This window comes from Manis pentadactyla, chromosome 4, assembly GCF_030020395.1.
Source record: "Manis pentadactyla isolate mManPen7 chromosome 4, mManPen7.hap1, whole genome shotgun sequence".
NCBI classification, from domain to species: domain Eukaryota; kingdom Metazoa; phylum Chordata; class Mammalia; order Pholidota; family Manidae; genus Manis; species Manis pentadactyla.
Window position 1 is genome coordinate 72939738 of NC_080022.1, and position 23588 is coordinate 72963325.

Below are 23588 nucleotides of genomic sequence, written 5' to 3' on the forward strand. Positions count from 1 at the left end.
CCCAATTGCCATTTCTTCTCTTTCCCTTAAAAACATGCCCAGTTCTCACAGTCACCACAGACAGTCTGGCAAACAGTAGGCTGCTCACATCCAGAATGGAAGCCCTTGGGCAAAATGATGGAGATCATCCTATTCTTTGTATTTTATGCAATGCTTACTCAAGTACTTTCCACTATTCCAGCCCTGAAATCAAGTGTTTATTTAGGTCTTAGAATAATTATCCTGAGAGGTCTGATATGGGCCTTCACTCATTCGACATTCTCCTTGGCTATCCTTGAATGTGTAGTAATCCTGTGTACTCATTTATTCATTCATTCTTCCATGCAACCACTGTTCACAGAAAGCAACCTTGTGAGAGACATTGTTCTAGGTGCGGAGGGAACAGCACTGAAATGGAAGGACAAGGTCTTCATCCTGGTAATAGATGAAACTGGGAGGAGTAAACGAAGCTGGGACTGGACTTCGGACTTTATCTGAAAAACAGTAGAAAGTTACTCAGTGGTTTTGGGCAGGCAAGAAACATGATCAGATTATATTTTAGATATATTATTCTAATTGGCATGCAGAGAATGGGCCACAAGGAAGTAAGAACAGGGGCTAAGAGTCCAGTCAGAGAACCAGTGAAGTAGCTTGGTGAGGAAAGATGGTGGTCTGGACTAGTTTGGGGGCCAAAGTGATGGAGAAATGTGGTCAGGAAAAAGGACAGTCAGGAGGTAGAAAGAACAGGAACACATGGTAGGAGGCTATAGGAAAGGAAAGAGATGAGGATAACTGACATTTCTGGTCTGAGCAACTGGATGAGTAGTGATGGCAATGGGGAGCTGGTTCAGGGCAGGAGGGGAAAAGGATACATTAGCTCTGAGGCTCAGTGTGTATGTGTGTTTTTCTCATGTCAGGTAAGCAGGTAGGTGTCTGGTCTGAAGCTCAGGAGAGAGACTCAGTTTGTGGAATTATCAGTGGTCAGTAAGCCAAGGAGTTGGAAGACATTGTCCAGGGGGAGGGTATAGATTGAACAGAGAGGGACACCAACATTGAATTTCAATTTTAAATGAAGGAACCCTGGAATATTTTCCTCAAGAACTGTAACGTCTCTCTTCCATGGAGCCCCACATTAGTTCTTCTCTGCTTCAGTTTCCTGTACTCTTCAGCAACAGCCAACCGCTTTATTTAAGGTGGTTAATAACTTAGGCAACATTCCTGGTAGATCCTCCATGTGGCCCAGCTTGTAGAAAGGCCCCCAGCTAGTTGTGTTCACGTCCAACTTGTTTGGGGAGAGAGGCGTGCCTTATCACGCCCATATCCTCACACAGATTGTCCAGAGGAGTCCCTGACTTCTGGCTCAAGGGCTTCTGGGCTTCCAGGCCTACATGGGCTCTGGGTGGGCGGTGGTGGGAGGCAGGGGTCGGCCCTTGAGGAGCCCTCATTGAATCTCGTCTCCTTTCCTTTGGTCTTCATGCCAGATTTAAGGACCCCATTCCCTGCACACAGTCCTCCCCTACCCCAAGGGCCCCCTCTCCTGCCACCCTTCCTCCCTCTGGTGCTGCTGTCCAGTCACTAGAAACGGGAAGATTTAGGGGAGCCTTTGGATCTTTGTTTTTGTTTCCATCTGAAGTGCCCTTAGATGCCAGGAAAAGACAAGAGAAAGGAAATACACAGGAAGCACATGACCAGCTTGAGCTAGAACTCTGCCACACTTTCAGGTGACAGGTCACCTGCAAACAAATGAATCAGGGACCAACCAAGTTCTGGAGTTCTTAATACTGCCGGTAGTGACTCAGAGAGCTAGGAACGTGGGCAGGAAGATCAGACATCCAAGCTGTTGAAAATCACAGTTTTGGAAAATACATGCACAACTTAAAAAATATATTTGCAAAATCTAGGTGTCTCCAGCTCAGCCCTCTCTGTTAATCAAAAGCAATGCTTGAGCTTCACAGGCCAGTCTACAATCCTAGCTCTGACCGCTGCTGCCCGTGAAGGCCTCAGTGAACTCCCCTCAGAGCCTGCAGGCTGTCTTGGCTGGCGACTTGTTCGTCTTGGGACAGTTTCGCCTGAGTTGAGCAGCCTGGCCCCCAGCTTTGCAGGGCCCTCTCTCCGGTAAGAGGAAACACTTTCAGCTTAGTCCATTAACACAAACATTCAAAAGCAAACATTAAAAAGCCACAGATCATGTTAACATAAATAAAATAGGATCAAGAAAAGCTTCACCCCAAGAAACCAAGGGGGTGTTTAAGAAACTGGCCTTGCCTACCAAGCAGGCAGGCAGCAAAGCCACAGCAGTTCTGGAGGTCTGTGCACTTGGTAGAGCTGGGTGGCTGCGGCCACAGGCCTTTGAAGAGGAAATGCCAACTCTGGGACAGGCAGGCAGCCAGCTCGAGGCCTGAAAGTACCGGAGAGAAGCAGAAAGTAGTGAGGGGGAAGGGGGGCATAGTTAGGAGGTCAAAAAGGGGAGGAAGGAACAGAGTAAATCAGTGTGGAGGTTATTCCCAGCTAGGGTGACTGCACCCAGACCAAAGAGTCACTGACAGATCAATTCACTGTGCCCCTGGGACAGAGCTGGGGCATGGAGAGCCCTGGGCGGCGGGCACAGCCCAGAGTGACTAAGGCTTCGAGGAGGGGTGTGTGTCTTCGCTGAGGGGTGGAGAGAGGTGGTGGTGTCTGGCCTGAGAGATGCCTTTGCTTTGAAAGCTTCGGAGGAAATTAACTTTACAAGGTGCCTCCCTGTCTCCCAGAGTTATTAAAAGAAAGGGAGCAAAGAAGAAATGGAAAAATGGTAATACCTCAGGAAGGGCTATGTGATCCCAACCAAAGGAAATGAGAGGCAGATTAAGTGATGAATGTGAAACCTCCCCTCAGGGAGGAAGAGCTGTGCAAATGGAAAAAATCCCACAACAAGCACAAGAACAAAACACACACAGACATGCACACCCTGTGAGTATCTATAGATGAAGGTGATTAAATACCCCACAAACCTCCAAGTGCAGAAGTCTGTCTGCACTCCTGTCTCACTAAGTCAGCACTTACTGCTAAGGGAATGGCAGGCAGTGGGGAGCTGGCATAAACATGGGGTCACCCACCAGGAGGGGTAAATCTGGATCCTCTGCAAGTCCTAACAATGGGGCCCATAGATGGATATCTAAGCATTGATTGCTCTTTTGTTGATGAAAATAAAACACTAGATCTTAAATCTCCTTAAAAAAGGGGAAAGCCAACGAAAACCATCAGTTTCCCAGGGTAGGAAGCCAGGTGTTCTTGTATGTATTAAAAATCTGGGATTTAAATTTTTAAAACCCTCCTGCCTGACAATAATCCTCAGATCACATAAGGCCACACTTGCCCAATTCTGACAAGCCCAGTCCGTTTCTGAAAGCTCCATCTTTAGAAGGTTGTGCTGGCCTGGACACATGCACCCAGATACTTCTTTAAGTCTAAATCTGTGTTCAGGTAGGATGGCAAATCATAGTGTTGAAAAAAACAAACAAACAATCTGGGAAACAAAACAACCCATTTGCTGCTCCTTTTCTGTCTCTTTGCTCCGAAGCCCATTAGTTCCTTAAAAGCCCTTTGGATGGCAAGTCTAGAAGGACTTTGATGCCTCTAGGTGATACATGGAGTGAGTGGCCTCCTAACGGAAGGGACGCCTCTACATTTAGCTTGTTGGTGAAGGAAACATCTCCAGCTGGTTTCTGCTGGCTCCTTCATCAAAGCTGCTCTCTGAACCTCTCATAGCTCTGCTCCATGGCAGAGATGGAGGGCCCTAGGATGTTAGGAATTTTCTTCACCAGATTAACAGAGGATCCTGATTGAAGCACTCCAGTGCAGAAACCAACCAGACCAAAGTATACAAAGTCATGATGGACAGCCCAGCCTTCATGGTCTAATTGTTATTTTCAACTTTTTAAATTATTTTGTGTGTGCGTCAATAGATTTAGAAACAATCATAGCCACAGTATATTGAGAGCTTACCATTTGCCAGATGCCATATATATATATATATATATGGTGTAATTCTTATACTAAGCCTGAGATGGTTACCATATTGTTTCCTTGGTTAATTGAGGCTCAGAGATCAGAGAGTCTGTACAACTTTCAAGAGGGTATACAACTAGTAAATCATAGATCAAGATTCGAACTTAGTTGTTTACTTCCAAACGAGTTCCTTCAATCAGTATACTGAATTGGCTTCAGGGGCCAAAGATAAGTTTATTTCTGCACAGGGAAAAATTGGTAAGAAATTCCATGCTGAGTTAGGTCTTTGACTAATATAATTAACTCAATGTTCTGTCTCTGATATTGACCAGCAGAGACATTAGGTAAGTAAGGTTAGGACATTGTATTTAAAATGCTGAATAATCTCTTAAATATCTCTTAATCTCTCACTGATCTCTGTTAAACCTACATTAAGTCTTCATTAATCTCTTGGATATTAGGTTCCATAAGTTTATTATTTTTTTCACTCACTACATTTTTATGTATCCTGAAATTACTGAAATTTTAAAGGAAGTCCTCATGTTCTGTTATTCTTGGATTTAATGAACAGGCTGAGTCAAGATCCAAAGAAAATCTCAATGGACTGAAATGTTGGAATGAAAAAGAGTAAGAATAGATTACAAGTTGTGAACTGAGGTTCAGTTAGTCAGCTATTTGAAAAAAGAATGATGGTAAAAAATGATGAATATTGTCACTCAATGGTCAACCATGGAATCTGGTGACTTCAGGCTGCCTTAACAGAAACATAAGGTCCAGGACAAAGGGTGGGAAAGCTCTAGCTTAGACTATAAATATAGTAAGTTGTGTTCTAGACACACAGCTTTTAATTTTTTAATATACAATTTTTTTATTAAGGTATTGATATACATTCTTATGAAGGTGTCACATGAACAACAATGTGGTTACTACATTCACCCATATTATCGAGTTCCATATTATTGACATCCACACAAAATAATTAAAAAAGTTGATGCAGTCACTGTCCATCAGTGTAGTAAGATGCCAGAGAGTCACTACTTGCTAGATACATAGCTTTAATAGCATCAAAGACATTGGCATATTAAATCAAAAAAGAATGATAGGAAAATGATGGAGTGATTCAAAACCATATTCTATGAAAAGAGACTTGGGGTGTGTGTGTGCACGCATATGCGTGTGTTGAGGGAGAAATCTGAGGGGGTCACAGTAACTGTCTTGAAACATTTGAAGATGGGAGTGGCTTCAGAAGGATGAACTGGATCCAAATGGAAAGACATTTCAAGGGGCTGATTTTGGCTCAGTATAAAGGAGAATTTTCTAACAATCAGATCTGCCAAAACAAAATGTACTGTCTCAAACTGTGATAAGCTTCCCATCTTTGGAGGTATTCAAGCAGAGGCTGGATGCCCACTTGTGAGAGACACTTTGGAGGGAATTCTGACACTGGAGGTGGGTGAGTGTTGGGATGTGATTTCACGATCTCTAGGAACATCTCCAGTTATGATTCCACACTTAATATCTCTCACCCTTCATTTACCATCTGGGCAATCCCTAAAAAAGCCATTAATCTCTCAAAGCTTCAATTTCCCCTTTAGTAAAAGCATTGCATAAAACCTGGGAGGTCACAAGTTTGATATGAAAATGCTAGTTGTATTTTACTAGGATTTATTACAATAATTGTATTAAGTAAAATAAAAATATTCATGAATCACCTAAAAATCATCTTGTCCACCCTCTGATGCCCTGGGAGGCCTTGGACTAGTTCTCTATGATCCTGAGAGTTCTCAGATCCTTAGAGTCTGTGGTTTTGCAGATTTCAGTCATACATATTGGAAGTGAGCACAGAGGATAGCTCTTTGGAAGAGATGACAAGACCACTAAAGGGAGGTGTTCATTTGAATTTCCACACATGCTCTAAGTGCCTGGGAAGCTTTGTTATAGCTGTAAATGAGGAGACAGCACTCCAGAATGGCCAGAGGTGAAAGGAAAATGTTCCCAGGATCCATCTCTCAGCTCTACTTCTAGGTTGATTCTTAGGCCGGCTCCCTTTGTGACACCAAGAGCGGTTAGAGCAGTCCTACAGCTCACACCCTTACATAGGTTTTCCCAATAAGGATGAGAGGTCGAGCTCCAGTGTTCCTAGTAAAAATCCGGAGGCTCACCCTAGCATGGACTTACATATCTCTTCTTGTATCAATTACTGTGGCTGAGAGGGTGGGATGGGGAGAAGGGTATCAATCCCAACCGAACCATACAGTTGACAATGAGGATAAGTGGCTCTTAAAGGAAATATGGAGTGCCAGACAGAAGGACCGTGCAATACTGCACGTCCACCCTTGACTGCCTAACATCAACCCACAGCTTCCACACATTCTATCCTCCAAAGGGAGTCTAATATTTATATCAATGTGTTAATCATGTCAAGTGACTCTTCATGGCTCTTTGATCTGTGGGTAAATAATAAGTTCAACAATACTCTATGAAACAGGAAAAAGAAATCAGACCTATTAATAAAAATTCCAAATTGCAAAGGGGAGAGTGTAAAACATCCAGTGACCATCAATCCTCACACATACAATCCTTTTGGACAGAAATGGTGCAAAGACTCCCTAACTTGATAGTGCAGGCTGCCTCAGTTCCACCCTCCAAGACAATCTTCCTTGTCCATTATTCCTATGAGAGAGCCTCTTCAGAGGACTGTACAGTTTAAGTGGCCACTGCTTGTTGGTGTGAACGGGAATGTATGGGTGTTGGGAGATGTGACTCTGAGGACTGGTTTAGGGGTTGCACAGTCATTTTTGTCAGAGTTGCAGGTTTCTCTGTGATACAAATCACTCATGACTTTAGCTGGCTCTCATCTATGTATTTCTGGTTGTGTTGGTTAATTTTATGTATCAACTTGACTGGGTCACAGGGTGCCCAGATATTTGGTACATTATTCTAGATGTTTCTATGAGGGTGTATTTGGATGAGATTAACATTTAAATCAGAAAACTGAAAACTGAATAAAGCAGATGGCCCTTGCTAATGTGGGTGGGCCTCAGCCAATCAGTTGAAGGCCTGCACAGAACAAAAAGGCTGGCCCTCCCTCAAATAAAAGAGAATTCCTCTTGCCAGATTGCATTTCAACTGGGACATTTCTTCAGACTTGAACTGAGACAACATCAGCTCTACTGGATCTCTAGCTTGCCATCTCACCCTGCAGATCTTATGGCAGTCTCCATAATTGCATGAGGGAATTTCTTATAATAAATCATATATATGTATATATATTATTGGTTCTTTTTCTCTGAAGATCAATGATTAATTCCATGGGTTAGTAATAAAGGTAGAGATCTAGGTGACTGATAATTTTTCATTTAGAACACAGGTCTGCGATGACCATAAATTAATGGCTTCTGCTTCCATCCTGGCCTCCGTCTGGAGGCAATAAAAGGCGATAACCTGGAGAGGAGAGGAATGGGGCAGGAGGGCTGCACACCAACTGCATCTTTCCAAGAGGCATGGGAATCCCTTTGACCTGTTGGAAGGGTGTAACAAGAGGATTCTAGAAGAGGCCTGGGAGCTCACACTTGTTCCAGGTCCTAATTTTTCCTTACTGTACCTTTGCCTTCTCCTTTCTTTTGCTCAAACTAACAACTTCAGGAAGGAATTTGGCTTCTCCATTCAGTCAAGGATCCCTACTACTACTACATTAAGTTGACTAGGATTGCAGGTCACAGGAAGAATGTTTCCTGCTTAGTTTTTAGAGGCATTAGTTTCAAAATAAATCTTTCTTGTAAGACTTACAAAAGCATCAACCTATAACCAAGTACATCTCACAGCCTGAACTTTTTGTCCAAGTCCCTTAATGCTGCAGCCCAGTGAGACATAAGTGCTGAAGGTCCCAATATACATTAGACAATGGAATAAGCAACTGTTATAGCACACAGAACAAGAATTGCCAGTGGCCAACTGTGGTGAAGACTGTAACTTGTCCCCCAACACCTGTTTATTCGTTTTCCTTAGTAAGAAGACTCACAAGTTTTACTTAGGCACATTGCCCCCCAGAAAAAGACTTTCTTCTGTTTCCTTGCAAGTAGGTGCAACTACATGGAGAACGTCTGCAGATGGGATGCCGATAGAAATGCTGTGTGCAACTTCATAAAATATCCCTAAAGGGACAGTTAAGATTATTTTTCTTTTCACAGATCAATGTAATTCCCACTAACATTCTAGGATATAGAGGTTCTTCTTGTTATCCTGATTCAGACAATTTCATAATCCACAGCCTATAACTTGCCACACTTCATTTCCTGGTATCAAATTCTGATATAGTTGACTAAAAATCCAACTAACAAAAATTTAAGTAAGAAAAAAAAGGAACGTATTGGCTAATACAACTGAGCACTTCACAGGGATAAGGTGACTTGACTTAATCCCGAGCTATTTGGCTTCCTCTGTACTGTCCTGCCTCAGGCTGGCTCTCCTTACAACAGCAAGATTGGCTACCCTCCCTTTGGCCTTACACCTGTACAGCAGGTTGAGTCTATGTCCTGCCTGTGCTGTAGTTCCTCAGCTGGCACCCGCATAGATCACCTGCAGAGTTTGAACCAAACGTAATCACAGGAGTGGATACTCTGATCTATTCAGGCTAATGATAGCCCACCCAGGAGCTTTAGGGGCTTATCCAACCTGTAGCAGATGGCAGAGGGCAGTCAGGAGCTGGTAGTTTTCCAGAACTCAAGGTATGGTTACCAAGAGGAGGCTGGGGAGATGCATGTTGGGTAGTAAACAATAGACTTTTACCATTAATATAATTGATACTTGTGCCATTACTTGGCCTAAGCTTTATAAAGTCATTACCACACTTATGAGAAATATTAAATAGGACTAAAGAATTACAGAATATTATTAAATACTTTTGGGTGGCTAAGTTATAGCCACCCAATTTCAAATAAAAGTATTTTTGATGCACTAAAGGAGCTGAGAAATAACTTGCTTTCCCTTTCCTATGGGGCACACAGGTTTGGTAGGGGAATGGAGAATTTGACTGCTTTGAAAAAAAACCAAACCTCACAACTGCTTTCCTTGTCACTTAGAAAAGTGAGGAAAGAACCTCTGGATCATGCTCTCCCTTTGACTGTCCACACACAGGTCAGCCACCAACAGTAGCTTCCTTCTTACAGAGTCCCACTGACTCACTACCTGGAAGACTGGACACCCACTCTCACTTGGCTTTCCTCACCACCTCAAGTTTTCCATTTCTAATGCTTAGAAGTTTTGTTTGTGAGGGTCCAAAAGTGGAAGAAACTATTTAGGCTTCTAAGCTGCACCAGCTGTGGAAGCCAAGGATGTTGGCTGAATAACTGACCAACCTTTCCAGGAAGAGATCAGAAGCAGAGAATTTGAAAAAACACCTTCCAATCTGTCAGGAACATGGAACAAGTTGCTGTCTCTCCTGTGTTGGCAGGGGCCCTGAAGCATAGCATCACACACTGGTTAACCAACCACCAAAACTTCAAAACACAGAGCTCAGACTCTACTGTTTTTCTTTAGGAACACAGAGCAGCAGTCAAGGGTAGGAGCACAAGGCTCTAGGAAAAATAAGAAGTTAGTGGGCTTTAGGGACTATCTATGCACCACAGATTCATTCCATATGGACTTAAGCTAGAATCAACTGTTCAAGAAGCCAAAAGAAATTGTGATACCAAGAGGTGGTGTATAACCATCTTTTCTCTTGGTAAAAATAACTTCCAATGCTAGCAAAAACCTGGGAGAAGGTTTTACTTAAATTAAAAGGGAAACCACTATTTGATAGTTCCTGCATTACCTGTGGGAGATGGGAAATGTTCCTTTCAAAAACTATATGGCTTAGTTTACTTCTCCTTGGTCATATAGTTCAGAGCATAAAAACTTGCTTTAATTCTGTGAAATTAAGAATTCAGACTCACATTTCACTGTTTACAAGGTCTTTCATTTGTCTGCTCTTTTCATGGATTTCTCCAACCATCCCATTTCCATTTCTGAAGGCCTTCCCCAGAGTTCCAAAAGGTCCTGAAATCATACTTCTTCTAGTGCGGTTGTCCTAACTCCCCCAAGACCTGACCCCCCAAGCCTGTCCTGTCCAGAGACAATGCCCATAAGCTCTCAGTAGGGGTCACCAGAATGCCAAGCACATGTTCTGCCTGCACCTTGACATAAAGTCAATGTGACAATCACTAGCAGTTGTCTTTGTGTTCTTACATCATTTCCATTTTGGCCCCTTCACCAGGTAATCCTGGGTAGCCACATTCTCCGAGGTCTGTTGCAACCACCTTCAACAGTGCTCGACTCAGGTGCATTATTCATAAAGGACAATGGATAATAAAATCCTGGAATCTAAGGAAAGAAACTGGCATTAGCCTGAGCAGCTGGTTTCAAATTAACCAAAGTGATTGAAGTTTTTATGCCCCAAACAAAATATGTGAGTAATAGTTAAATACTCAAGACAGGAACTAAATATGCTAGGAGAAATAGTCTGCTGTCCATCACTGAAGAGAAAAACCTCCAAGAAAAGCAGTTTCACAAATTATGAAAAAAGTGTCCTACTTTTTCAAAAAATAAGCAGCCTATTGAAATAATTATTTCCATTTTTAAGTAGCAGTAAACTATAGTATTCACTCCAAATCACCATGACACAGTATGCTAATTAAGGATGGCCTGAAGACCTGGATGGAGCCCACCAAGCAAGGCCATGTAGCCAGTTGGTTAAGGACATAACCTCTGAAGCCCAACTTGCCCTAGTTTGAATACTGGCTTAACTTGTTCACTTTCCATGTGACCAATATGTCTGAACCTCAGTTTCCTTGCCCATATGAAATGTACTTAATTGACTCTAGACTTCAGAAAAGAACATCTCTGAAATCTTTAGTCTTAAAATAGTTTTTGGCCAGGCCACAGCCAACATGTAGTTGTCACTGCTTGTGCATACGTGGACTTGGTGATTGTTTCTGGTGGCAGAAATGGACCACTGCAACCCTTCAATATTTAGTCCAAAAATCATTGCCATGTTGACAGATATCTATTAACACCTTCTGATCAAGAAATCACCAGAATCAGACTTGCAGGTGGGTGTCAAGAAACTTTGAAGAAAATTACAGTGATAATGACGGAACAATTCACTAGAAGTGCTGCTTCACGAGGTCTGAGTCAAGAATGTCAAACTGAAGGTGAAGATTTAGGAATGCTTTACCCAGTTTATTTCACTTAGTTTTTATATAAGCATGCGATGATAAAAAATTTTGTCCCAATACCATATTACATCAATTCTATGCTATTTTTTCATACTGAACATCTCAGATCAGGATGTGTCATACAATTAAGCCATTTTTGTTCTTGGTGGTATGTAAAATGATGTGTCTTACAATTTATGGAGTGTTAGATTTGTTGAAATAAAATACCTAAAAGAGCTCTTTACATAAGTATTAACATTAGAAAGAATAGAAATATTCTAAAGAGGTTTTAAAAAGAATAATGTCATAATTGGCATTTTCTTAGTGTTATATAGAATGGCGTATCTTATAATTAATGACATTTAAGAGTCAATGAAATATAGCAGTACCTACCTCAGAGGATTTTGAGCTGTCAGTGATTACCAGTTGTAATGTGTTATCCTAGAAGTACAAGTTAGACACAAAACTGAGGCAGAACCGCCCCCACTGGTATTTTAGCCTGAGTGGGTATGTGCCACCATATGGTGCCGAATTACAGGAAGGACTTGGTACCCTACATTTAGATGACAGGAACTTCTGGATAGTTAGGAGTGCAGGCTCACCCTGTCATTTCCTTCAGCCTGGAACAATGCAACCCATTTCGTATTACTGAATTTTTTGCACCTACTTACTACAGGACTTCCTGGTTGCATCTATTTCATTGGACTGTTGTGAGAAATCTTAAATGAGTTGATATACTTGAAGTGCTTGGAATTTAGTACACTGTAAATACATGTTAGTTATTATTCTCATTATCCATGTGATATTAAAAACATTTAACAACTAGTATGGCATTAGTATCAGTCAAATCAGGAGACACATACAGTGTGAACCTAACTATGACTTCTACATGGGAGGAGCTTACTGCTCAAATTAGCTCTCGAAGGGTAAGTAGAATACGCTCATGTGGAGATGGCAAGGAGAAAGGCACTTCAGGGGGGAAAAGCCTGGGATGTATACATGACATCCTTCATGTTGTCTTGTGTGACTGAAACAGAGTTAAGAAGTGGGAAGGGAAGGGATGAGAAAAGAGGGAAAGGAGAAAGGGAGAAAGGGGAAGGAGTAGAGGGAAAGGAGAAAGAAAAAAAGCTGTAAAATTAGGTTGGAGTCAAGTTATGGAGGGTAAGGAGTTTGGTATTTTATTCACAAGAAAATAAAACTGGCAATAGTAGAGTTGTGTTGTAGCTCATGAAAGGCTAAAGGATATTTAGTTATGATGTTCAAAATGAGTGCAGCCAGCCACACTCCAATAAGGAAAATAAGGAAAATGTTTACACTATGGTTCACTTTAAAGAACGTATGTACACATACTTTAAATAGTTTCCCTGACCAAAGTTGAGAGAAAATAGTCTGTAGTCTTAAGTACAAACCCCCAAATGTTTATTTAAGGGCCTATTTTTATTTAAGTAGTCTTCATTCATTGAAGCATTTTCTTCTAGCACAACTCTAATTCCAAAATCAGTATTTCTCAAATGTTGATGAAACTGTAAGTTTCCAAATCTGTAATGGAAATCGATTGGATCAGTGCTGTCCATGTGATCAAACCAGTAGCACCATAATGTCGAACACAAATGGGAAGCATTTTTAAAAAGTCTACAATGGCAACTCAAAGCAACAATGGCATCCAGTAGCAATTAAAATCTCCTGTTAAAGGAAATGAGGGTTTGCAGGTTAATTCTGAATTTTACTCATTATTTCAAATCAGAAACCTCTTGCTACTCAAAATTCAAATAGGGTGCAGAAGACATGTTATTTTTGTATTCTCAGTTACCACCTTTTCACTCTTGCTAGCCTTCCTTTTTCTAACAATTTCTCTTCCTTTGGGGCAACTCCTCTCCTGATCAGCTCAGAAATGGAATGTGATCCAACCTGGCAAAATCAAAGTTCTTCCCCCAAATTTTACTAACTTGTTGCCATGCCTTGGTTATGATGATGTGAGCTGAAAATGTTAATGGCTGTCATCTACCATCCTCATCTCACTGCCTCGCACTGCAAAGAGCATCTACACAAAGCCTGCCTGGAAGAGAAAACCAATCCAGGAAAAAAATAAAATAAGAGCTAAGTAAGGGAGATAGAAAAATGGCTTCTTTGGGTGTTTGGACCCAGTCATGTATGGACTTCCCTGTATATGAACCAATAAATTGCCCTTTGTATTCATACCAGTTTGATTTTCTGTTACTTGGAACTGAAGGACCATTGGTTAATAATCACATGTGCAATACCTATTTGAAAATTAACTTAACATTCTTTAATGCAAGAGCATATGTCTACATAAAAGCAGACTAGGTATCTTTACTTACAATTTAATAACTAACAGGAAATCAGACACAACACACTGTATACGTCAACCAAACTAAACCAAGTTTATAGAGGAAATTACTGGCATTATAGTACTGTGTTTAACATTTTACTATACACATCGTGAAACCTAAATCTCACTACTTTATACAGAGAAACAAACTGGCTCAGCTACACTTTGGAACCTTACATATCTATTCTAGTAACTTTCTTTAATTCATATTTGTAATATGAACAGGTGCAAACTTTGTTTACGATAACATGGCTATTAATCCCATATGTAATAATTAGCAATTATGAAAGGCCTATTTTTCCTTTGATATCATTGTTTAAAAAATAAACGACAGGTGGAGCTTTTCGCCTTTTAAAATGTTATTCATAAACAAAATGCAGGATGTTGAACTGAACATGAGTCAGGGAGTTTGTTTATTCATCAGAATTTGTCCAGACTCCAAATGGAAGGGCCTCTGAAAAACAATGGTCTCAATACTACAAACTTCTGGGGCTCGCAGTGAATTAGTCCAATTTCACACCCTTCAAGCAATTTACATATCTGTTCACTGAAACACATGCTTATTATAAACCCTGTGGGAATAAATGTGCATATTAACCAAATTAGCTGATAGTTATGTTTAAGGGAATTTTGACAGTTGAATTCTTACTAAGGAACAGTCTAAAAGTGAAAAGTTTAACAGAACTCTAGAGCACAGAGATGGCAAAGATGCATTTGATCATGTGGGTATTTTTTCCCCTTTTTCCTCCTGCTCAGGAGGAAAGTACAGGATAAAATAAACCCTTTGGTTTTTGTTCAGTTTTCAATTTAAATTCTAAGAGGGATGGAACTCAACACTTTTCTTGGAAATGAAACTACATCACAGCAGATTTCACTGTCAGGAAATTCCTATACACCCTGATATTCAGGTCACATGTTCTTTTTGTGTACTTTATCCCACTTTTCCCAATAACAATTCTGTGACACATCAGATTCAATTCACCCTATTTGTTACCTGTTTCAAAAAGACAAATTTCACTTTTAGAATACAAATACTTTGAAATTCCACTTAGTTGTCTTCTCCTGTAATATTGTGAATATAATTCTACAAATTCCTTTTTTCCTGTATGAGGGAGAAGATTTCTGAAGTTGCTTTAGGAAGTACATATATTTCTCAAAGTGCAAGGCATTACTGTCTATGAATCACATTTTCATTAGTAGTTTTATACCATGGGTCTTTGTGGCATTACTATCTTTGGATTCTCTTCTTCTATTTTGACCCAAGTTGTATTTGTGTTGTGCAAGTTTCTCCTATGCTCCTCTTTTCACTATTTTTTCATATCTAATCTTTCCAAGTCTCTTGATTTAATGCTTCTAGTTTTCTTTTGGTCTCAAATTTTGCCAGTTGTAAACGAAAAATGGATTTCACTAATGTCCAATTTTATCACTGTTTTCTTAACCATTTAAGTACACAGATGCAACACAGATGTAATAATCTTTAGTCTTTTATAGCTATACTGCAATTTCATAACTGTATAAGTTCCAATAAAACTAGCACATCTTAATTTTAGTATGTGAGATCATAATGTATACAGAGCTGCCATAAGGTATAAATTAAGCCATGTATATACATAAATACACATATACATTCCAATAACACTTTTGAAGAGATCCCAGTGTTTTTTCTTTAGTTATTGCTAATGTTTCAAACCCAGCATAAAACTGCTCATCACAACACCCCTGTGTGATAATGACAAGAGTGGAGTAAGACTAGAATGAAAGGCACAGAATTCGTAGTAAGGCCACACCTCACTGTGTGAGTGAGTAGGGCCAAATGTGTGAGCACTGATGGAATGAACAACAATGCAGAGCTGGTCATTTTCTGAACTGAATATTAGAAATTGTAGTGAATAGTATTCACTCAGCCTTTATACATGACATCATACTGGGTGCTAACCAAGTATAAGGCATGCATTCAGTAGTTTCGAGGATAAGTTACATATAAATCCCAAAGACAAGAACAGGCAACTGATGGATCAGTCCTGTGGCTATGTGGCGCTCTGCATGGTCTTTGCTGAGTGAGGTTCCACCAAAGAGAATGCCAACTTTGTGGCTAACACGGTTGATCCTTGGGTCTAGTCTTGTATTAAAATAATAAATGAGAAGTTTTCAGCTTATTAAGCATATTAAAAGCCAGGACCTAATTTAAATAAGCACAATGCCTATCAGATGCAAAAAAAAAGCATTGTTAATAGGAAGGAGAGCCTTAGAAAGCTATTCAAGACCCCAGAAAACACATTAAATAAAAAATTTTTTTTAATGAATTATTTTCTAGAGAAACAAAGAATACTAACCACCCACTGAAAATACACCAAAATATCAAACAACTAGTCAATGCACAGTCCTCTGCAATTGTCTGAGTTTTCATCTTCTTCCTCCAGAAGAAGTAGTCAGTTTTCATTGCCAGTGCTGTTAGATTCACTTTTCACTGAAAAAAAATAAGCAAACATTTTTAACATAGTCAAGTGTTTGTACTGTTTCTGTTCGGCCTGGTCTGTTTTTCCCTCTTCTCTCCTCCCTCCTGACGCATACCAACAGCGCTGCTCATGGGGACAGACCAACCATGTCACGTCTCAGGCAGCTAACTTATACCATTCTGGCCACAATAAATAGAGAAATAATGTCTGAGAGTGGCAATTATATTTTGTGAGGTAACATCCTTCCTGATTCTGTGGAAGACTTGGGAATGGTCACTTCACAATGTGGTAATGATCCTATACTTGTACTACTGAATATATCACTACTATCACACAGACTGGCCACGTGTGGTTGGAATAAATTTTTCCATGATTTTTTTAAAATTTAAAATTGAGGGTCAGTATATGTTGAGTGCATGTGGGCTGACAGAAGACTAGCTAATCGCCATCTCCTTCCTTTCACAGGACAGAAGACTCAGAGCGGAAATGGAGCTCTTTTAAAGGATCTGTCTCGAACAGAACAAACAAGACTGATTCACTCACTGCGTGCCCCTGAGGATAGAGACTAGACCTTTCCTCCCTATATCTACTCCCCCAGTGTAGCATGTTTGCTGAATCAATATAAATGCAAGTCACTCTATCTTTTTTCTTTTAATCTGCAAAATGGGAACCAGAGTAACTGCTCTATTTATTTCACTGTACAGTGGAGCTAAAAGAATATATGAAAATACTGTGAAAAATAAGGTTAAAATACAGATTATAGCAGTTTCTCCCCATTATGTAAATAAGGTAAATAAAACTCAGAGAGACGATAAATGCTGAAGGGTCCACAGCTAAAACGAGCTGATGCTAGAACCATAAACCTGGATCTTACCTTGTATTCCAACAGCCAAGTTCCTGGTATTTGCTCATGGTACCTAAGATTTGAGATTATACCAGCAACTCAACTGGTATTTACTGAGTCCTTTTTATGAGTAAGGCATTGAAACTGGTTCAATCCCAGATACGGTTCCAGTCCTTGTGGGGTTTTATAAACTCCTGACAGAGTCCCCCAAGGGCCTCCACGATTCACATGCCGGTCTTTCCTCCTCTGGCTCTCTGTGCACTTGACGCAGACTCCGCCGTAGCACCACTGCACCGTAAAGCTTACACGTGTTCTCGCACCAAAGAGCCATTCTTTCCCTTCTCTCCCTTCCCCTCACACACACTGACAGTGAAAGGAAGGAAAAGAGGGATACGGAGAAGTGAGGGGAGGAAGAAGGAGGGGAATGGATGAAAGGATTTATTGGCCCAACAAGAGACGGATGTATGAGTAGCTGCTATGCCAGGTATTTTCCCTAATTCAAGTTATCAATTTGAGGTTGGATTCCTTCTCAAAAGGCAGAAGAAGTATTTTCTAATTTTGAGTTATCTTAGAACAATGGAGAAACTTATTTGCTGTTTTTAAATTAATGGATCTTTGTAGTATTTGGCATTGCAGTTTGGGGAAAACGCTTCCTTTTCCTTTCTTACTGAAGTTGCCCAGTTTTCATTTTTTTAACAGAGCTCCATTCTGTTTTCCTTATACTGAAATGCAGTATGTTTTTATCAAGCCATTTAAATCTACTAGCTAACTATGGCAAACAAAGACCTGTGAAGGAAATAATACCATTCTGAGCACTTCCCACTGGACTGAAACAAGATGGGTGTTCAGCACTCCACATCTCCAATCTAGTGGGCTACCTTAATGGCTTACACTTTCAGTCAACCTTTTACATTCCTTAAAAAACAAAAAGCTAACAAATAAAACTTGCCTATTGCCCATCAATACAGGCAGACTGTTGAAAAAATAAACTGGCAAACTATAATCGTCACAAACATTCTAACAAACATCATGTGTGAAAACTACTGAATCCCAGCCCAGAAACACATTTTCCCCAAACTAGAAGAGAGACACCTTGTGCTATGAACTCAAGATCAGAATCCAACTTTTTGCTTCCAGAGAGAGAAAGAATTTCAACGCTTTCCAAAGAAAATGCTCTGTTCTTCTATAATCATCCTCCCGCATTAAGGGACCACCCTGCACAGTACCCAAAGCTGTGAGAGACGGTACAAAGGCAAAACACCTAGCCATGCTTACACAAAGAAAGGCATGCAAAGGAGGACCTGGCATTATTTCTAAAGTGTGTGTACTTATGACATGACATAAATGATAGAGTCTTTAAATCCTGTCAGATCTTCAGTTCCTTGCTACAGCAGCTCTAAATAATCCTCTATATTGAAAGCATAAATTACTTTTGCTTCCTGTAAGTCAAACATCATAAACACCCACCAAAAATTAGCAAGTTTTACTTAATAAGATTCCAAGTACACTACAAAAATCCCTTTTCTTTTTGCTTCGTTACAGGAAATCTTACTTCAATATGCATTCCTAAACAAGGTGAAAGAGGATCTGTGTGTGCTGTGTTTATTTACACAGACAATGTTTGCCCTGGCTAGTAACCCACATTACTAAACAACTTTCCCTGAAACCAACATGTCAGAGAGAGCGATGTGAATTATATTAAGGAAAAAGTAAGGTTTTACACAGCTTTAAATACAGTGAAACTGGTCATTTAAAACAAATTTCTAATTTAATTTGAGAAAATAAAATTGGATACTCTCAAACTGTGATATATCAAGAATTCTGACAACCATAAATGATTATTAGAAACTTCATGTTTGTTAATTATAAATCTAGTTTCATATTGTGGCAATGACAAAATTTTAGCCACTTTGAAAAAATTGCCTGTTAACTTTTGCCAAGAAAAAAAGCTATTATACACAGGTTGAAATATATACTGCTGAAAATGTTTTTAATCCCTCATTTTAGAAATTGCTAAAGAAGTTTTCATTAGGGACCAAATTTATCTGATCATAGACAGACTTTTACTTAAAGATGACTGGCTTTAAAAAAAAATGGTAACACATAGAACTCCAATTATGCAAAAAATGTCCTTTTATAGCCAGATATTCAAATTAATTAATTCATTTAAAAATTGATATTATAAGCTTACATGTCGTACAAGATAAAAATATTACTGGTTCTTCATAGTATTAACTATAGCTATAGAGTAAATTCAGCCAAGTATATAAATACAGTGAGAAAACACATACAAAAAGAAATAAAGACATTCATATATTTGCTTGAGTTATCTTAGAACAATGGAGAAACTTATTTGCTGTTTTAAAATTAATGGACCTTTGTAGTTATTCTAAGCATCTTAGGAACAAATATACACTTACCTTGGTGAAGGACTTTCATGTCATTACTGGATTCTTTTAAAACCACATGTAATGTTGGGTACTCAATGATCACTTTGTCCCTCAAATTGTCAAGAAGACTTTTGTTAGGATCTAGTTCATAATATCTTAAAAAAGCAAAACAAAAATAAATGCAAAAACCCCTTAATAGTCAAAATTACTGAAAGTAAAATGTATCAGACAATCCCTTACATTAAAAAATTTTTAAATAGTGATGACTCAGTAGTTTTTTCCTTGTAATATAGTAAAGTTTAATACCTTTAAGAAAACCAGGTAGAAGAGTTATTATTATAGAGGTTCCAAAACTAAATCAAAAGCATATAAAATAATTTGATATTAGAAAAGCATTAAAACAAGTCACTCATTTTCATATCAAGTAAGGAATAACTTGATCTACAACAGACTTTTATGTAATATTTATGTTTAATGTGTCATGAATTTTTCTTTGAGAAAACAATGACTAGCTAAAAATTCAAGTTCCTCAAGTATTTTTAGTTTAAGCCTTAAAAAAAAAAACCAGACAACTCTCCCATCATAAATAATTTCTAGTGATACATGGCAGTAAAATAACTGGCTACTAAATACTTCTGTAAAAAGTTCATTCTAATTATAAGTATTCCAGAAATTTATATTGTCATACAATTAAATTTGGCCTTCTTTATTTTGAAATTTTAAAAAACCAGGTTTGGGTTTCTGAATGAGGCTGAAGCACAAAATTGAAGAAATATGGAGTTTTTTCGGTCATGGTTTCATGATATAGCTGCCAAATGTGTCACAGATAATTAGATGCTAATATTCCTTAAAGTATGAAATTCTCAGGTCATTACTTCAAAAAAGAATGAGTTGATTCAAGGTGTACTCTCTGAATATTCTTCCTTGTTAGCTTTCTGGCATAAGAGAGAAAGGAGTGGAATTTCAGCTTGCTCACTAGGAGCTGTACATGGGAATGTGTTGGCATGTGAACATCTTATCATGTCAAAGAAGAAACAGTTGAGAAGATGTCCACCAGTGTAGTGCAGAAGTTCTCCAACATTTTTTCTCCATCTCCACCAATCAGGGATAAAATTCACAGGCAAAACACACAGCCCAAGAGACACCCGGGCTGACAGTTTTAACTCCAGCTTTTTCCCTCCCCATCAAGAAAGCACACTGGAACACAAGTGATCAGAAGAGTGAGGTTACAACTGGGACACATTTGAATCTGCTCTAATTTTGTTTTAAGAATAAATGATTCAAAAACTTTGGTATGTCTTAATTAGTAACAAATTATTTGCACTTTAACTCACACCTAACTGGGACTTTTAGCATACTTATTAAGAACTTTTGGTATAGTGATTTCTTTAGTTTGTCCTGAGCAACAGTTTTCAAATAAAGGAAAAAACATAAGTGCTTAATAAAATGCAAAGCCACAGCTGCTATAAAAACTGATTTCTTTTTAAGAAGTAGGTAAAAGTGAGAGAACAGTAAAACCAAAACTTTACTTATGTCTGCCTGACATATGCCCAACCCCTGAAGTAAATTCTTCATTTTAGAATCGGAATATTTTTTATGTTGAAAAGTAAAGTACTGAGTTTTCCTAAACCAGCCACCCAGTGCCCAAAGGCCAGAGAACGAATACATTCTTTTCCTATGTAATGTAATACAGATGTGCCTACAATATTTTAAAAGTGGTTCCAGTATTCAAGGATTAAATGCTTCACAGCTTTTAAACATTACTTCTCTTTGAAATCAACAGCATTTTAAAAAATGTTAGCAGTAACTATACGAGAGAAAAAGTAGATTGAATTAAAATATCAAAGTATAAGATGAATTTATAAAGTATAAGATGGATATAACAAAATTTTTCTCAGGAGAGAAACAAGACTTCAATTTTCAAATTTTAAGTTTTCAAGTAGTATCCTACCAACACTTGCTGTAACTTATCTTCTGTGTATTTTAACTGAATCCTAAGACTTCTATTAAGAGAAATTTCCTAAATAAGGGAATATTTCCTACTAATTTCAGGTTTTGGTAAATAATTTTCAGTGTATGCGTAATGCTTCAGGTATTTTATTTCTTTTTATAATATTAAATCTTTGTTAGGTTTCTCTGTTTCCAAAGCTGAAACAACTTTAAAAAAATTTTTCAAAAAGCCACACTGTAACCAAAGCCTAATATTTATTGCTGATACAGTATAAAACTATGTCCCTAACTGAGAATATTCAGAGACACTTAAAAATTACCATGTAATAAATTATACATTATTTCAACCTTATATCTATGATTATAGTTGTTTGATTAAAAAACATGTGGTCCCTATTTTATGTGCTTAAGCAGGCATTATACAAAGCACTTAGGACGCAAAGATGTATAAGAATTTACACTGAATAATTTTAAAAATGTTTTATTCAAATGCAATGAAAACCTGGTGTAAAACCATTTATTTTGTTTAGTGTTTACTCTAAAATATTGCAAACTTCTCATAGGGAATACTGCTATTGAGTGTTAGTCAGTTTCTAAGGCTTCAGCTTACCAGACTGTTAATTAAAGAGGTCTTACTGCCCCAGATGTTCTTCTAACTGAAATTCTGAATTTGATTTTCCTACTACTACTGGTTAATCTTAGCATACCATTTATTATATGCCAGTGATTTAAAAGTAAATCATGAAAACTTCATAAAGAAAGGCTACACACATTGGGTAACGTTCTGTGGACTTGAGTTTAGATAAATGAAGCAGTAACTCTCAGTGGTCGCTTGGGTTTGGAGTCTAATACTCTTGAATTAAACTCCTGGCTTCCTCACTGGTCTGTGATTCTGGACAAATTACTTAAATTCTCTAATCCCTGGTTTCTATGCCTAAGAATGGAGATAATAAATGGCAGTATCACTTCACAGAGTTAATCTGTGGGCTAAATGATAAAAGACAGAAACCATCAGCTCATTCACTTATCACGTGAACACACTTTTACATCTGTATTTACCTAAAATAACACATTCTTATGGAAACTAGTTCAGTTCAAAGAGTGGCACTTATTATGGAAACACTGAAAAACATATTTGCTTTTAAGCATTTTGTATTTTAAATGTAGCTATAGGCCTTTCGGCATAAACTTCATTTTTCTATATCACATATACTTCCAAGAGGTTAAAAGCATTTGAATGTTTCTATTTCCATTATCTTGAGGCAAGGTGTAGAGTCTAGTTTGGCAATGTCTAAACCATTTAGGCTTTAGCTCCTTTGCGAGCCATTAAGTAACTGAATGCTATGGAACTACTTTATCTTTCTGAAAATTTTCATGAACCTTGGTGTTTCCATTAGTAGAATGGCTCCTGCTACCGTAAGACAAACCACTTAAGTTTAGAAGAATTAAGATATCACCATTTGTCTCTTCGTTTACTCTTAGGGACCCTTCTCAGACATTTCCTCTTGTTATTTCACTTGCTTACCCTCACAGGCTCACTAGCTGACCCTACTCCAGGTAGCATCACAGGGGTAGTGTAAGGACAGCGTGGCTCAGTAGGCCAAACAGTGGTTACAGTGATTGACATTATATAAATTAAAAGCTGTCTTGATACTCAAGGCTATGCTTTTAATCTTGGCTCTATTACTTTCAAAGAAATCAGCCAAGTTCTTGGACTTCTTTCTCCTCACTTTATTTAGCAAATTAGAATATTTTTAACTTCTCATAACTCAGAAGGCAGAACATTTTTAAAAAGATGTCACAAGTCTTTTTATTTCCCACCTGGATGATCACTGACACCCTTAGATCATCTCCCCTTCCACCCCCTAAAACATACAGAAACTAAGTTTGAATATTCTCCAAATTTAACAGTCCAACAGCAGTGCCTAGGCCATGGAATTTATCTCTATAAAATAAGGCCACCACTGGATAAGGTGATACCAAGATCCCTCCAGATCTAAAATCTTAAAAGTTTTTGATATTTATCTGCCAAAAGTACCACTTAACTTATATTCTTAATAGATGTATTTATTTCTCAATCTAGGTTTCTGGATTAAAAGTGCAACAACTGATTCCAAGTGTACAAAGTTGAATCTTTGTTTAAAAAATTAACCTTAATATTAATCAGTTTATTGTTATTTGATAGCTAAATGTTTTAAATCACACATCAAATTCCTTTAAAATAATACAAACTTAGAAGTACTAAACTTACTTTAATAGAGTAGAAAAAGAATGAACAAATTGGCTTCCAAAATTCGAAAAGGAAGAAAACAAACTGTAATGACCAAATAGGAGAAAAAAAGATATATAAACTCAAAACTACAACATATAAAACCAAACTAAGTACAAATATCAGTTTTAACTGTCTAAAACAAAGTATTATTTCCCCAAATAATACTC

The 23588-nt window shown here is 38.4% G+C and overlaps 1 protein-coding gene across 3 annotated transcripts in view; it reads right to left on the reverse strand.

Annotated features, from left to right (window-relative positions):
• The window catches only part of ZNHIT6 (zinc finger HIT-type containing 6), an 85037-nt gene that overhangs the window by 12014 nt on the left and 49435 nt on the right, over positions 1-23588 (reverse strand). The window contains exons 9-11 of one of the 3 annotated variants that reach the window (XR_008997049.1): positions 19230-19354; positions 13106-15976; positions 4768-12698 (exon numbers count right to left, since the gene is read on the reverse strand). Coding sequence is in view for 1 of the 3 variants with exons in the window: in XM_036890277.2 (XP_036746172.2) it covers positions 15939-15976; positions 19230-19354 (163 nt within the window). In the remaining 2 variants the exon portion in view is untranslated. Of the gene's footprint in view, positions 1-4767; positions 15977-19229; positions 19355-23588 lie in introns of those variants that run through there. The other 2 variants (XR_008997048.1, XM_036890277.2) reach the window with 2 other exon arrangements.